This window comes from Stegodyphus dumicola, chromosome 5 (genome assembly GCF_044657685.1).
Source record: "Stegodyphus dumicola isolate Sdum_Otavi_A_Nest chromosome 5, ASM4465768v1".
In the NCBI taxonomy this organism is placed as follows: domain Eukaryota; kingdom Metazoa; phylum Arthropoda; class Arachnida; order Araneae; family Eresidae; genus Stegodyphus; species Stegodyphus dumicola.
Window position 1 is genome coordinate 14373336 of NC_140772.1, and position 15037 is coordinate 14388372.

General features: G+C 32.2%; 1 protein-coding gene across 1 annotated transcript in view; it reads right to left on the reverse strand.

Moving 5' to 3' along the window:
* Positions 1 to 1039: 1039 nt before the first annotated feature.
* Positions 1040 to 15037, reverse strand: part of LOC118204742 (ubiquitin-like protein 3) — a 108284-nt gene continuing 94286 nt past the window's right edge. The window contains exons 4-5 of the mRNA XM_085816459.1: positions 11146 to 11223; positions 1040 to 4169 (exon numbers count right to left, since the gene is read on the reverse strand). Of these exons, the coding sequence (XP_085672585.1) occupies positions 4105 to 4169; positions 11146 to 11223 (143 nt within the window). The 3' untranslated portion in view covers positions 1040 to 4104. The remainder of the gene's footprint in view (positions 4170 to 11145; positions 11224 to 15037) is intronic.

The following is a 15037-nucleotide window of genomic DNA, read 5'->3' on the forward strand; positions in this document are numbered from 1 at the left end:
AGCAAGATTTTAGAAGCTCTTGACCATTAACACCTGACAGAATGGACACATTGTCCTCTCGGTCTTGTGGGACCGTACAGACACCAGTATGTATCCTGAGTGAGCCACTTGGTTGTGCACAGGATGCCAGGTACTGCATGGATAATGCAATGATGTCTGCAGCATCACAGACCTTTAGCACAATAACCACTGTTGTGGCTTCTCATGGTGGTGCAGCAGAGACAGATGCATCTGCAGTGGTGTGATAAATAAAGACACTGGACACAACAATGACACTTTTTTCAAATGTATCCCAATTCTGCCTTCAGCATCATGATGGGCATACACATGTCTGGAGACACCAAAGAATATTGACCATCACAGCCTAAATTCATCATCATATGGGCCCAGCATTTGGCAGGCTGGTATGAAATGCTATTGGGTATACATTCCAGTCACCCCTTATTTGCATAGCAAGTAATGTAGACAGTCACTGTTACATTTTTGATGTGTTAAGGCCTGTGGCTGTGCCCTATCTTCGAGGCCTCCGAGACCCTACCTTTTAACAAAGTAATGCATGATTGCATGCTGTCCACACCCTTCTATAAATGTAATGGGGTTTGACTGTTCCCTTGGCCAGCAAGTTATCCAGATCTCTCACCCATTCAGAATATCAGATTGTGACTTGCTGGAAGATTGGGATGCCACCAGCTGCCAGCCACTAAGATTAATGAACTCTGGCATAGAGTTGAAGTCGTATGCAATTCCATTATCTGTCATCCAAGCTCAGTTCAACTCGATGCTCAGTTGGATTTCAGCCACTGTTGATGGCAACGGTGACAGTTCTGTGTACTGAATTATGCATACTGTACATCCCAAACTGCCTGCAAATTTAATTACGTCTTCTGCCCATTATACTGTATATGTAAAATAAATAAAATTCTACTATTTGCTTTTTTACCAGGTGCAGCAATTTTAATGACGAATAGCAAACAAATATTCTCAACAAAAATATTTTTATGTATAGGTGGAATTAAAAAAAAAAGATAAAACAACAGAATAAAACAGATGACTTTTATTAACATTTTCATTACACATTTCATGATAATATATGCAAATGAATTTTAAATATTAATGTGATACCTAGAATTGTTTATACAGAAGCTATTTACTAACTTGTCTGGCATCTTGTCACAAAAAGCTAACACATTTTATATATGTCTAAATAAAAAATACACTATGGATAAATAAATATAGTAAATCACTATTAAACTCTGACCAACCTAAAAGTCTGTTATGGGCATTTGCGTATTAAAAATGTGCGTTAAATGATAAATTTAATCCATAGAAGTTAACAGCCAGTCGGTGGCAGATATAGGAAGAATAATGGAGTCAATGTCTTCCACTTTTCTATACGAATATGTGCAATTACACTTTAAAACAATTCTTCTATAAGTAATTAGTATATATTCTTGCATATTTAAACTAATAAATCCTTTACATGATATCTGTGGTTGTCAATATTTACTTACATTTTCCGAAAACATGCAGTTTTTTCGTTATTTTCCTATATATTTGATCAATATATTAAAATTATTAGAACATACAACTCTATCAACTGATATTTGATGAACTTATACAGGGTGTGTCGAAACTCTGTGCACAAACTTTGAGGGGGAGATGGAGAACATTGGTATGAATTATATTCACATTGAAAAGCAGGAATGAAAATGAATAGGTGGTACTATAATGCCAGTGCTACAGCTTTGCATCTTGGGGGCTTTGTAAGGAGAACTGCATCGTTGTATGAATATTGAGCGGGATACTTCAGACTTCAAGCCCAATGAATGATTTCTGACCTCACAGCAAGAAATGGGCACTGGACACAACAGCAAGAACAGTAAGAACTGCCAACACTGCTACTAATAATCACAAAATTCCAGGTAACTTTGAAAATTCTCAGTAATATTTGGCACATGGCTTTGCCACTGAAAGGAATTTTGAATAGCTTCTGCAAAACCATATTCAGTGTCTATCAGTTGCTTATTATTAAATTTTGTTTAACAAAGTGTTACACATTGCTTTTATGTATTTTGTTCTTGCTGCATTTTCACTTTTGTCACTTGTGAGTGGCATATCCAGTCATGCTTTGTGAATATGGCTCAGATTGATGTTGTCTATCTCTTCTCTAAATTTGAACTATTAGATTAAAAACACCTTTAATGCATAATAAACTGAACTGTGCAACTCAGAAAAACTTGTAAAATGTAATAATATTTATAATTTTCTCAAAATTTGTATACAACTATTTTCATTATTAAATTTGAAAAACCCAGTTAAAAAAAAAGAAGACTTAAAATTTAAAAATCTTCCATTTTTAGTTTACAGCTAATTTCTATAAAGTTAGTCAGACACAAATACGTGAATAATTTTTACTTTATTAAGATAAAAGGTGTTAAAATGGCACACAGAATTAGATTCCATTATTTAACAGTATTGCAAACAGAAACTCTGTTTCTTGGCTACAATGGAAGGAAAGGAAAGTCTAACAAAGTGCTCAGTAAAGTTACACATGCATAAGATTAGACTATGTACAAAGGCTCAAAACTTTACAATCCAAACATACAATATATGTACAGACTAATTACACTGCTGGGGACACAAGATGGTTTACATAATTCTTTACATTGAGTCCATTGCATCATTAAGATATTATATTTTTTATGGGAACTATGCCATGCACTGCACAGCAATCATAGAATCTGCAGAAAAAATGCAAAGCATTTTGTGAAAAATGAAATTATTTGCTCTTGCCAAATCTGTGTCAGTGCTTCTGTGAATAAAATTGTTTACAACTCAAAAGTTTCTTGCACAAGCTCCATATAAAATGTTTGATCCTACAAACCTTAATAAAAATTAATTAAAAATAATATTTAATATCCAGTCAGATCTAACAAGTGAAGCATGGGATTTCACAATAAGCATAAAATCTATCTGGCAGTTCAGGGCAATGTAACAACAGTAAACTCTCCAGTATTTATTTGTACAATATATATCATGAACAGATCACTATATGTCAACAATACTGAAAGGTGACATATGCAATTACGAAAAATATATAATTAAGCAATAATAAAACCAAGCTTTTTAATGTAGATTATTTATATTCAATTAACCAAAATTTACTGCTACATTCAGTGTCTGATAGGACACATATATAATATTTTGATAACCATAACAAATGGTAAAGGATGAAAGAAGAATTTGCAAAACAACTTTGAAAGCCAAAATACAAAATTTTAATAACATTATTTTTAGTATATGCATTTTGTTTTCAAACTGCATATGCCACAGTACTTCAGTATCTTTTTTTTTTTACTTAAATATATTCTACATACACAGCTCCATAACATCAGAGCTAGTCTTTAAAGGAACATATAAGCAAAAATATGTACAAATAACTAACAAGCACTTTGTCCTATGTCCAATAATCACACACACATCAGTTGCACAAATACTGCCAGTCCACAACTGTTCTAGGCTAAGATAATTCTGGAATGATTTTCTTAAGATTAAGATCAATAAAATGTTCAAACATGTCATGATCTGCAACAGCTGAAAGGTCTAGGGATTAAAAGTACAACCACGTCCAAATACACATTTTGATAATTCTCTAAACAAGAATAATAAGTAAAAAACCAATGACTAAAACTTTTGAAGAGTTTAAAAATGCAGCAAAAGCAGGATTGCATGCATCACTTATGATTAATCTGATTTGTCTGGAGGGACTTCGTTCTAAATTTAAGGTGATCACCAATACTATAACGATGTGGATCAGCATACACTAAGGAGCAGTAAACCCAGTAAAGATTAAACCTGCACAGGCTGATCTACAAAAATGAAACTGAACATAATAAATGCAGCACATAGCAGACAACAGAGTGCTGGATTAATTACAGACTAGTTTAAACCCGTGACCATAGTTCTCTAAACCACAGCCTTCTGTTTTTGGAAAGAGGCTACGGAAAAATCTGAACAGGAACAGATACCGTTTTAATTCCGTCCCCATAATTATTGTTGCTGAGACACATTTTGTGAAATTACTATTTTTTCCATCAGCACAGCCTATAATATTGTGCATGCTGAACTACAGCAACCACTGCTTCTTTCCTTGCTTTTATGCCGCTGATCTGTAAAAGGAAACACCATTACTCATTGTGAAATCACAAAACAAAATTTAAAAGAACAGAATGCATTACTTAAACTGACATAGAAAATATATATATATATATAAGTTATATATCTCATTTTTAAAGACTATTCACTAACTTTTGAATGTTATTTGAATTTTAAATGATTAAACACCTAAAGAAAACCTTACAATATTTTTCAACTATTTCTTACATGAACAGTTTACAAATATTACACACTTAAAATAACTACTACAAGAATTGTTCTGAAAATTGGTGGATTGAAATTATCATTTGGAGTATGAGGCAATTTAATGCGAGATTCCTTTTCAAAACAGCAGCTTCCACCATTTCTATATACTATTTCTAAAGATGCCATAGCCTGTCAGACCCAGGTTGCAGATTATATGTTGACAACTGTTGTTAAAACAGCAAATGCAGCAGCTTTTTATTTTTTGGTCTACACCAAACTTCGATCCTCTTAACTCAGATATGGGCTGTATAGCAAAAAACTAAAGGGGTTCTCAGCCAGGGAGGAATTTCATAGTTTAAGGAAGTGGAACGAGGTCAGCTTTTATTGAATTGTTAAGTATTCAGCTTTAGTTTATGACAACATTTTCTATACGTTTTGCCGTTTAATTTATAAAACACATTACAAATAATTTTTATGTAAATACAGAGTTGCCAACTCTCGCGATTTAGGCAGGAGACTCCCGATTTTCGACCGCTCTCCCGCCAACCCGATTTACAATATATTTCTCCCGACTTTTTCTTATTCTTAAAATTTCTCACGATTGTTATGGAATTTGGCTTAATACTTTTTTATATGAACAAAAAAATGTGATTTTGGACGTCTGAAAGCAATTGAATTTTCTCTAGATTATATCTAAAACAAAACCTTGTGAATTAGATAACTTCTGCTTTGTGAGTGAGAGCATATACGTATCCAGAAACTTCGTTCTCCAGTTCTCCAATGGGCATCGTGCTCCATTGCTTGTCACCTGGCATATATTAACCAATGAGGACAAAGCAAGCTGTTATTTGGATGTTCTTTAGTTACTTCGGTCATTTTGTCTTGAGTACACATGCCTTCGGAAAATAGTTTTAGAAATTATCATCTTTTCTTATGTCCTGCGAAAAAGGTGAAATACTCATGTACGTTTCAAAAATCGTATGCAGTTGACTTTCCTTCCATTATTTCCTCAAGGAAATGTAATAAATTTGCGATGTGTACCGCCTGTTATTGCGATTTTTCGATTTTGCATGATGGAAGGGCGGATATTCTCAAACATGTACGTATACAAAAACACAAGGACAAAATGATTTGTTTTGAAAAAAACGAAAAATTTAATTTTTATTGGGAAGCAATAAACCAAAAAGTTATTGATGCAGAATATCTGTTCTCTGCCTTTTTACTGGAGCACAACCTGCCACTGAATGCATCGGATCACGCTATAGCTTTATTTAGAAAAATGTTTCCCGATAGTGAAATCGCTAAGAAATACTCAGTGCAAGAACCAAAACAGGTGCAATTGTTAAAGAAATGGATTTGAAAAATAAATCTTCAGTTATTAATTGCATTAAAACAGCTCCGTTCTGCCTCTCTACGGATGGAAGCAATAAACTGATTCAAAACTGTATCCAATTAGTGTTTCTTTTTTTAATCCAGAGTTTTCAGAAAATGAGTGCAGTTTACTTTCTGTCCCCACTTTAGAAGGACATTTGACAGGCTTTACTATAGCACAGCTAATTATTACAACTTTAAAAGAAAATGTAGTCCCTCTGGATAATTGCTCAGCACTTGGTGCCGATAATGCACCAGTATTGGTAGGCTTGAAGACTGGTGTTGCAGGCATCTTGGGGAAAAAAAAATTCAGATTTGCAGATTATGAGGTGCACCTGTCACGTCTTAAATTTAGCAGCTGAAAAAGGGGCACCTTCTATACCAATAAATGTGGATGAACATATTGTTATTTACTATTATCTTGAAAGGAGTTCTAAAAGGAAGGAAAAATTGAAACATTTCCAACAGCTGCATAACAGCAGTTTACAATTAGAAAATTTGGATGAAGTTATAAAATCAGCTAGGACTGACACCCAGTGGAGTTTAATTGGAAAACTGAAAGATGCTGATGGAATTTTAAAATATAGTAAACTGTCTAGAATTATGTTGGCCATCTTGAACTTCCCCATATTAATGCAGAGTGTGAGAGGATTTTCAGTGTTGTTGCGGAAACGAGGACTAAATTTAGATCGAAAATTAGTGATGACACATTAGAAAAACTTTTATTAGCGAAAGCAGGCCTACGTGGCAATTGCTATGAACAAAATTATGAAGTTTCTTTCTTAAAGAAAGCAAAATCTGCTATTGTTTATAACATTTGTACGAAAACTGATTAAAATTTTTTTTTTTTTTCGTTTTCTTAAACGATGCAAGTAATAAAAATGTTTTTTATGTGTAAGGTATTTTTGTGTTGATTTCATTTAAGAATTAGTTACTATTTAAAGTTAATTCATTATTAAAAACTATATTTTCATCATTTAAACTTTTTAACATTGTGAAAAATCTCCCGATTTCTTAAAATAATCTCCTGATTTTTGAGTGTCATAGGTTGGCAAGTATATAAATATATATATGTACACAGGTATTTTTTTGTTTTGGAAGGAGGAAGAATGACTTAACAACAATGAGAGGGTGAAAGGGGGGCAAAACATGGTTGAGAATCATTGGTCTAGAAGCTGTCCACTAATTTTTTCTTCTTCAGTTTTCATTGCCTTTGTGCTAGATGTAGCCTAGGACTACCCAGTAGAAGACACAATTTTCCTTGAAGCAAATAAGTCCCCTCCTCATCAAATTTCCAAATGGCACCTTTCAAAAGAACTTATAAAATATCAGCATAATAAGTTCCACTTTACTCTTTCTCTAAAAATCAGTATGTGCAATTCCACAAATATCAAGGGAGCGGGGGGGGGGGGACTTTGAGGAACCCATTGAAAATATTTTGGAAGGTGTTAGTCAATGTTTCTATAGGCTAAACTACTGCTTTGTTTCTAGATCATAAGGTCTTCTCTCAGTCTTATTCTAAATATATTATTATAGTGCATATTGGTGATTATTTCCTTTCAAGAATTTGCTGCTCTTTAAAGAAATGCCTGGTCCACAGAATATGACACATCCTGCATTCTTTATTTTGTGGCTATGACAACAATCTTGTAGAAAAACAGAGCATTTTTAGCTTCTTAACAATCCTGTGGCATTTTGCTACACCAGTAGATAATTCATGAACAGACAACAGCTCATCTTACTTGTATAGCCAGTAAACAGATGAAAACTGTATATTGACTTTCTTGAGAACAGAAAAATATAATACAGAATACCTTTGTGATGGCATGCAGTGTAGTTCAGTCCCTGAAACTTCAGAACAGCTCTTGTATGTTAATTGAAACCAAATTCAGTCATTTAATGCCTCGAAGTATGCAAATATTATTAAATAAAACTAACTTTACCTTTACACCATTTTTTGTTCACTTTGTCCTTCAACACAATAATATACTTATTTTCTGTCTTAAAATCTTTATAATTACAATTTAATTTGATTACTACATAATTCTATAAAAAAGTTTTTTTTTTTTTACTTAATGTAATCAAACATGTACTACATTTAAATATAAAGAATTATAATAAACTTAATTAAATTAAATTTTAACAGTATAATGTAATAATTTAAAACAAGTGTGTAATATTATAACAACACAAAATTTAAGGATGTATTCATTTAACCGTTTGAGTCCGGTGAAGTGCTATCACGCTTCACTTGTCGTATGCCAAAAATACGGCACAGAGAGATAGCGCTTCTCTTGTTTTGTATTGAGAATGCGAAGACGCTGCTGTTAGTTAGTATACTTTACGCAATTATTGAAAGCAGTTGTAGTGATATCAATAGCAGTTTTCATTCTTTTTTATCACGTGTTATACTGATAATTACGAAATAACCCATGTCAAGTTCTGATTCATTTGAAAGTGACTATGTTATGAGAAGTGATAATGAGTATAGTAATGACCTTGAAAGAGATAGTGGAAGTGACATCATCATTCGTTCTAAGAGATTACGAGTTATTAGTGATAGCAGTGATGATGATGAAATAACGCAAGTACCTCCGATGACAATATTATTGATGAGTTTTTACCTGTGGATACAATTTTTTCGTACAAATCGAATACTTTTTCTGAAGTACCTGGACTAAAGCATGCCCCTCCTCCTGATATGAAACCAATTGAATATTTCAATAATTCTTTTTTCAAGTATACTAACCAACAGCAGCGTCTTCGCATTCTCGATACAAAACAAGTGAAGTGCTACCGCGCTGAGTCGTATTTTTGGCATACGACAAATGAAGCGCGCGCCGGACTCAAATAGTTAATGCACAGAGTAAAAGTATGTAGTATTTCTATTTTTGAATATATTACTAATGCTGAGTTCATTATTATTTGGTTAAAAGTGTACATGAAATAATTTTCATAATAGAAATTTCGTTCTTCTTGAGAACATTGGAATAAAAATATACTGAGTATATGTTGACAAGTTTTTACTCAGAATTTAAAGGTTACAGTACCAATATGATGAAAAAAGAAGCAATCTACATGTTAAAGAAAACAGTCTAATAAGTTTATCTATTGAAGATGTACGTGCATTAAAAAGAGGCTAATTAACCATTAAAAAAAGTTCTGAAACACATAAACGGTTATATAGTAAAAGCGAGTGATTTACAATTCCCTCAACATAAGCCCTTTTGTTAGTACAAAAGGTTTCTCTCCAAATTTGTACCAGTAATAGATCCTTACACGTAATTTAGATTTAGTCACAACTAGCCATTTTTCTTTGAGGAATTAACTGTTATGAATACACTGTTATTTTACATGCTACAGCAGTAAGTATGGCTCAATTACAGTAAAACTGAGAATCTGATTTTAAAAAAAAGGATCACACGTGAAATTTCAAATACTGATTGTAATATGTTTGGATGCATGTGGAAGGAACCTGAATTAACCCCTTAACTGCCGCGGGCGTATATATACGCCTTGCTCAGCCAATGCGTTAACTGCCCCAGGCGTATATATACGTCCTTCCAAACTGCTATCATTTGCTTTGCGCTGCTACACCTAAAATTATTCGCAAAGTTAACGCATCGGCTGCGCATCTGGGGCAGTTAACGCATCGGCTGAGCAAGGCGTATATATACGCCCGCGGCAGTTAAGGGGTTAAGGACTAATATCATGCCAATATAAAGTCAGCATATGCAATTAGATCATGTTCTTTACTTTTTTTTTGTGAATAACTCAATTATGTAAAAGTGTTTAATGGATTTTCATATTTGCAACATTTTACGATTTACAATTATTGTAAAATACTGCAGCTGCAAACTTGCTATTCAAAACATTCCAAGTGGAATACATTTCTTGGAAAAGCTTTCCGTTGCATTTCACACCCTGGGTACGGGCTTTAGGTCTTGCGATTCTTCTTTCCAGTTGGCTGATCTATGTTTAATATAGAATTAAATGGAATTTTTTCACTATTATTATACAGTGTTGCAGCTGAAAACCAAATTTCATGCTAATTCTGGGAAAAAAAAAGTTTCTGAGAAAAGTTGACAATTGTGTTTACAGTGGATAAATATGATATGGCTTTAAAATACAAAACTGGACGAGGTTCATTATATAATGATGTGCACTTTTTCCCTCTTTGTTATGAGCAAGATATACTGTGTAATGTCCTTATTTTTAATTTGGGAAAAGTAGTATTTTTCTATTAATTTAAATTTAACAGAAACATAGATAAAATCAGTATAACTTTGATGTAGCAGTTCTTACAAGTAATTTATATGCATTTCAAGTAAATAGCACTATGTATGTCTTGCAAAGAAATAAATTTAGAAGCAGCTTAACATACACAATATAAGATAGGCAAGAGTAAACTTTTTCAATAAGCGTGCCGTTTACAGAAGAAATAAAATATTATTTAAAAGTATTTAAAGTAATTTAATAGTCTCACAGTACCATAAATTTAACACCAGATGAATTTATAAATTAGTCTTTCCCAGCCCTTTTTTTACTTCAGCATCTTTAATAATCTGCTTTTCATCATTAAAATTTTCATTAAGAAAATTGCTTTATAATTAATTAATGTTTAAAATTTATTTCATTTAAATGATTTAACATAATTAATGAGATTAAGAAGAACCTAGAATAATTAGGTATATAATAAAATAATACTATGAAGGATTTAAATCCTTTTAAGGTTTCTGACACCCTTTTCAGACCTCACTAAATGCACTTCAATAACATCAGCATATATTTAAGCATATCTGTTTAGATATCGTCACAAAAGATTACAGCCTAGCTGACTCAGTGACAGTCACATAGCTGCACTGTTTGGATATACTGAGAAGCCATAGTAAGGGATGCTAAAATTTTTGGTAATTCAATTTATATACATTCAAAACTTAAAAGATGTGAATTCAAGAAGCCAAATAATAGAGTTTATTATTTTATTTATTTAGCCAAATAATAGAGTTTATTATTTTATTTATTTAGCCAAATAATAGAGTTTAGTTCCGAGACTCGTCATTAAGTTCAATTGACTTTACAATTTTAGACTTATAAATTTGTCTCACACTACTGAACCATGTTCTCTTCTTTCATTAAATAATTTTGCATATCTTTAAAATGCCCTAATTTTCACATCTAGGAGTATATGATCCACAGGCTGGGAATCACTTTATAGACATTACATACAACATTAGTAAAACTAGAAATACTTTGCAATGAGACTACAGTAAATAAACTCCAAATTACATACAATTATGCTTATTACATTATTATGTAAAGCCGAAAAATATGGCAATATAATTTTTAGAGACATTTCTGATCATATCATAATACTCAAAAAACAACTGCAAATGCGAGCTAAATCTATACCTTGCGAATTAGGTTCTGGCAAATTTTCACGGGGAATTAAGTGCATCACAGTAGTTCTTCCTAGAGGCAATTGTAGTGCTACAGAAAAATACACAAACGTAAGTTAGATATATAATTTGTATTGAAGAATAACTTAAATATTATGCATAACAATTTCTTAAATTTAAAATAATCTGAAATTAAAAACCAAAAATAATTTAAAAATAGTTTTCAAGTTAGGTGTAGGCAATGCACCACAGCAGCATAGTTGAGGGTTGTCCGATTTATACGGAAGATTATTTATGGAGAAATATGCTAATAACCATGCAAACAGCTATTTAATCACTGGCAAGTGAGTTCAGGATGTACTGTTAAAATCGGTAGTCCGAATTCTAAGCTCCTGGATAACTAATATAATTTTATGTTACTCAACATTGCTGCTCAAATTTTCTCTTTTACACTACACATGCCACAAATTATCTAATTCAAAACAGAAGATTTTGAACAACAGTAAAGTAAAAACATCACCAATTTTAAATCTTCTATAGATGACATGTCAAATTTGAATTTTATTAAAAAATAATCATTATTCTAAGAAAGCATTTATAGGAAACAAAATGTTTGTTTTAAATAACAATATGTTTTTGCAAAATCTTCTTTGACACAAAATGACAGTGAACAGTTTTGCTCCCACAGTTACTGATTTGGTAACTGTAGTTTAGGTCTGGCCAGGAAAATTTTGAAAATCAGTACCTCAGTAATCCCTAAGTTTCAAAACACGTACAAAGTGCAAATGGGCGTAACATGCTGAAACACAGAGCCCAAAAGACATCTAGTACTATGATCAAATGACAATCTTGGTTATGAGCATCACGACAAATTTGAAATTCAGATAAAAATTTCCCTGTTTGAGCAATGATTCAATAGAAAGTATTATTCGACTATTCCATGAAAATCCATATGACTTAAGTGATACAACAATTTTCACTACTCTGTTGCCTCTGAAGGATCAAATTTATTAGTTCTTACTTTTAAATGCACAAAAGAGATATACATAATAATGTTTTCAATACCTTTATTATTTTATTTAATGCTGCAATGTTGGTTGCACTGCCCATACTTTACCTATTAAGTTTTATTTATGTACGCCATACTAGCATAATGCATTAGCTATGTTTACATATTATGTATGTTATTGAAACTACATAACATACTAGCATTAGCTACTTACATTACATTTACGTATGTTATAGTAATACTGCATAACAGAGAGCCTTAGCTATCATCCATACATAATTTCCCTTACCCACTGCAACTTCTGAAGCATATTTACCAATGAATATGCAAGCAAAACTGTATAAGAAATATTTATGCCCCTTTGTGACAAATATAACATACTTTAATAAAACATATTTAAAAATAATTATAATTTGAGATAAAATTTTAAAAAATAATGTCTTTTGATATGCTTTTTGGATATCATCTGTATTTAAGTATATGGAATTCTGGATTTCCATATTCACTTAATGGAAGAATAATTAATTGTTAAATATCATGGAAAAATACAGAGTTTACAGCGTTTCTATGAAATGGATAAAACAAACTGAAATAATATACTCTGATTCCACAAATAAAAATAAAAGGAATACAATGTGCCTCTTACTGCCATCAATTCAGGCCTCTTATGGTAATTTGCTGCAATACAAGAGTAAACTAATCTAGCAGACAAGTCATTATGGAAGCCTTTCTACTGTATCTTAATGTTGCTACATAGAGACATATGGCTAATATGCTCACCGGACCTATATAGTTTCTAAAGATTATCAAAGAGGAAGCTTTTGTACATAATCCTTCAACCACTAATTACTGTATTTGCTGGAATATAAGACTACTTTTCCCCTTTGAAAATAGGTCTAAAAAATGGGATGCGTCTTATTTCCTCTATTCGGAGTTATGCGATTTTTTTCTTGCTTCGTCGTGGAGTGTGGGAATATTACTGTTACACAGAGTTTAGTGAATGCGCTTGCACTGTCATCAACAATCACAGCTGATTTCATTTAAACTTTCCAATTTTTGTGAACGACGTTTAAGTGTGTGAAATTTCTACTGCTCAATTTTCTTAAATTTGCTGGCAAGTTATGGCTCAAAAACAACATCAGCATTGCTATAACATAGCATGTACAAGCTATGCGTGATTGCGTATGCTAAATAACATGGAAATTTAAATAATTAAATTTTGCTTTTGGATTAAATTACTTAAGTAAAAGTTTTCCATTATATTAAAATACACTTGATTTGTATGCAAGTCAAATAACTGAAAAATATCCATATATTCTTCAGATACGTCAAAATATATTGTATTTATTGGATATTTTATTATCACATTCAAAATTTATAAAGTAATAACCAAACTTGCAATTAATATTTCTAAAAATCTTCCACTTCAGAGCAAGCATCAGACTACGTGAAATATATATACAAAGTATCATTTTATTTTATTCATAAAATGTTGAGTTATCACTGCTAACCATTGGCAATATTTAAAAAATTGCATTTTTCAGAAAACAAGTCTTCATAAAACAATTTTAGTGAAAAAAAAATTATAAAAATTAAAATTCCCCTGCTTTTTAAGTGACATCTAGCTTTTTCTCACATACATCACACTTTTTTCATGCACATATTTTTTTTTTTTTTTTTTTGTTTTTTGTTTTTGCACAACTCGTGGAATGCCGCCAAGAGTCGTAATTTCATACTTTATCAAATTTTCAAAACCCCTGCTCAGTGTAAAACCCAGGACACATATCTAATTTTGAAAATACCGGAAGCAAATCCATATCTCCATCATTAAATAATACATTTGCTGCCCAAACAGTATAGTGGTTATTGACTCTGATAGTCATACCGAAGGGCACAGGTTCGAATTCAGAAGGCATGGATGTTTGTAAATGTACTCTTTGCAGCATGGGGTCACTCTAAATATATGGTGAGCCAAAAGTTTTCTCATGTGGTCTGGTGGTATGGAAAGAGAGGCGGGAGATCTTCGTATCTACCCTCGAGATGCTCTCCCTCAAAATTAGGGTGAAACTAGGCAAAACTGTACTGTTACCTATATGATGTTTAAGGCTCTTGCCAGTGACAGGCATAATCTTCTACTCCTTGCCAAGATGAATTTTGTGGGCTTGTTCCAATTCAAACAAACAAGATTAGTCACAAAAATAACAACCAATTCACTCCAAATATTAATGTTTGTAAGTTTATAAATGTTTCTTTTGGAACAACTAGCCATAAAATGGCCTTAAAACATTCATTAGCATTTTGAGTTTTGCATTTATGCACTTTTTTTAACAACTCTTGTTAACATAACTCCATATATATAGGTTTAATTGAATTTAAAATATATGCTGGTATATGAAAAGTGTTATGGTTGAATTTTTTTTTTTCAGCATTTGCATGCTGATTACTTGCATCAACTTGTTGATACAGGACACTGACAATATATCGGCTTTGAAGAAGAAGAGCTACAATGGAACAATGCAACTATTACAGCCTGCTACATCTCAACCAAGTTCCAACATTACTCCTAATTGCAATGCTGTGATAATTCTGTAGTTTATCAATAAAAGAATCAGTCAATTTAACTTTTCCTATCAATCCAGGAGTGGAACTTTTTACTTTTTACAGTTTATTACCAACTCCTTTCTGTGCATGCCCAATGCATTCCCATTTCTTGACAGAATACTTATTGTATATATCTTTCACAGTTAAAAACCTCTTAGAATCCCCATTTCCAAAACACTCAGTATACTTCAGCTTCCTTAATTTAGTAGATCATTCAAGTGGTAAGCACTAACTACGTGGGTATCCAAAGTTCATTATTTATAATTTGCAGAACACTTGTACTCAGCTTTACATT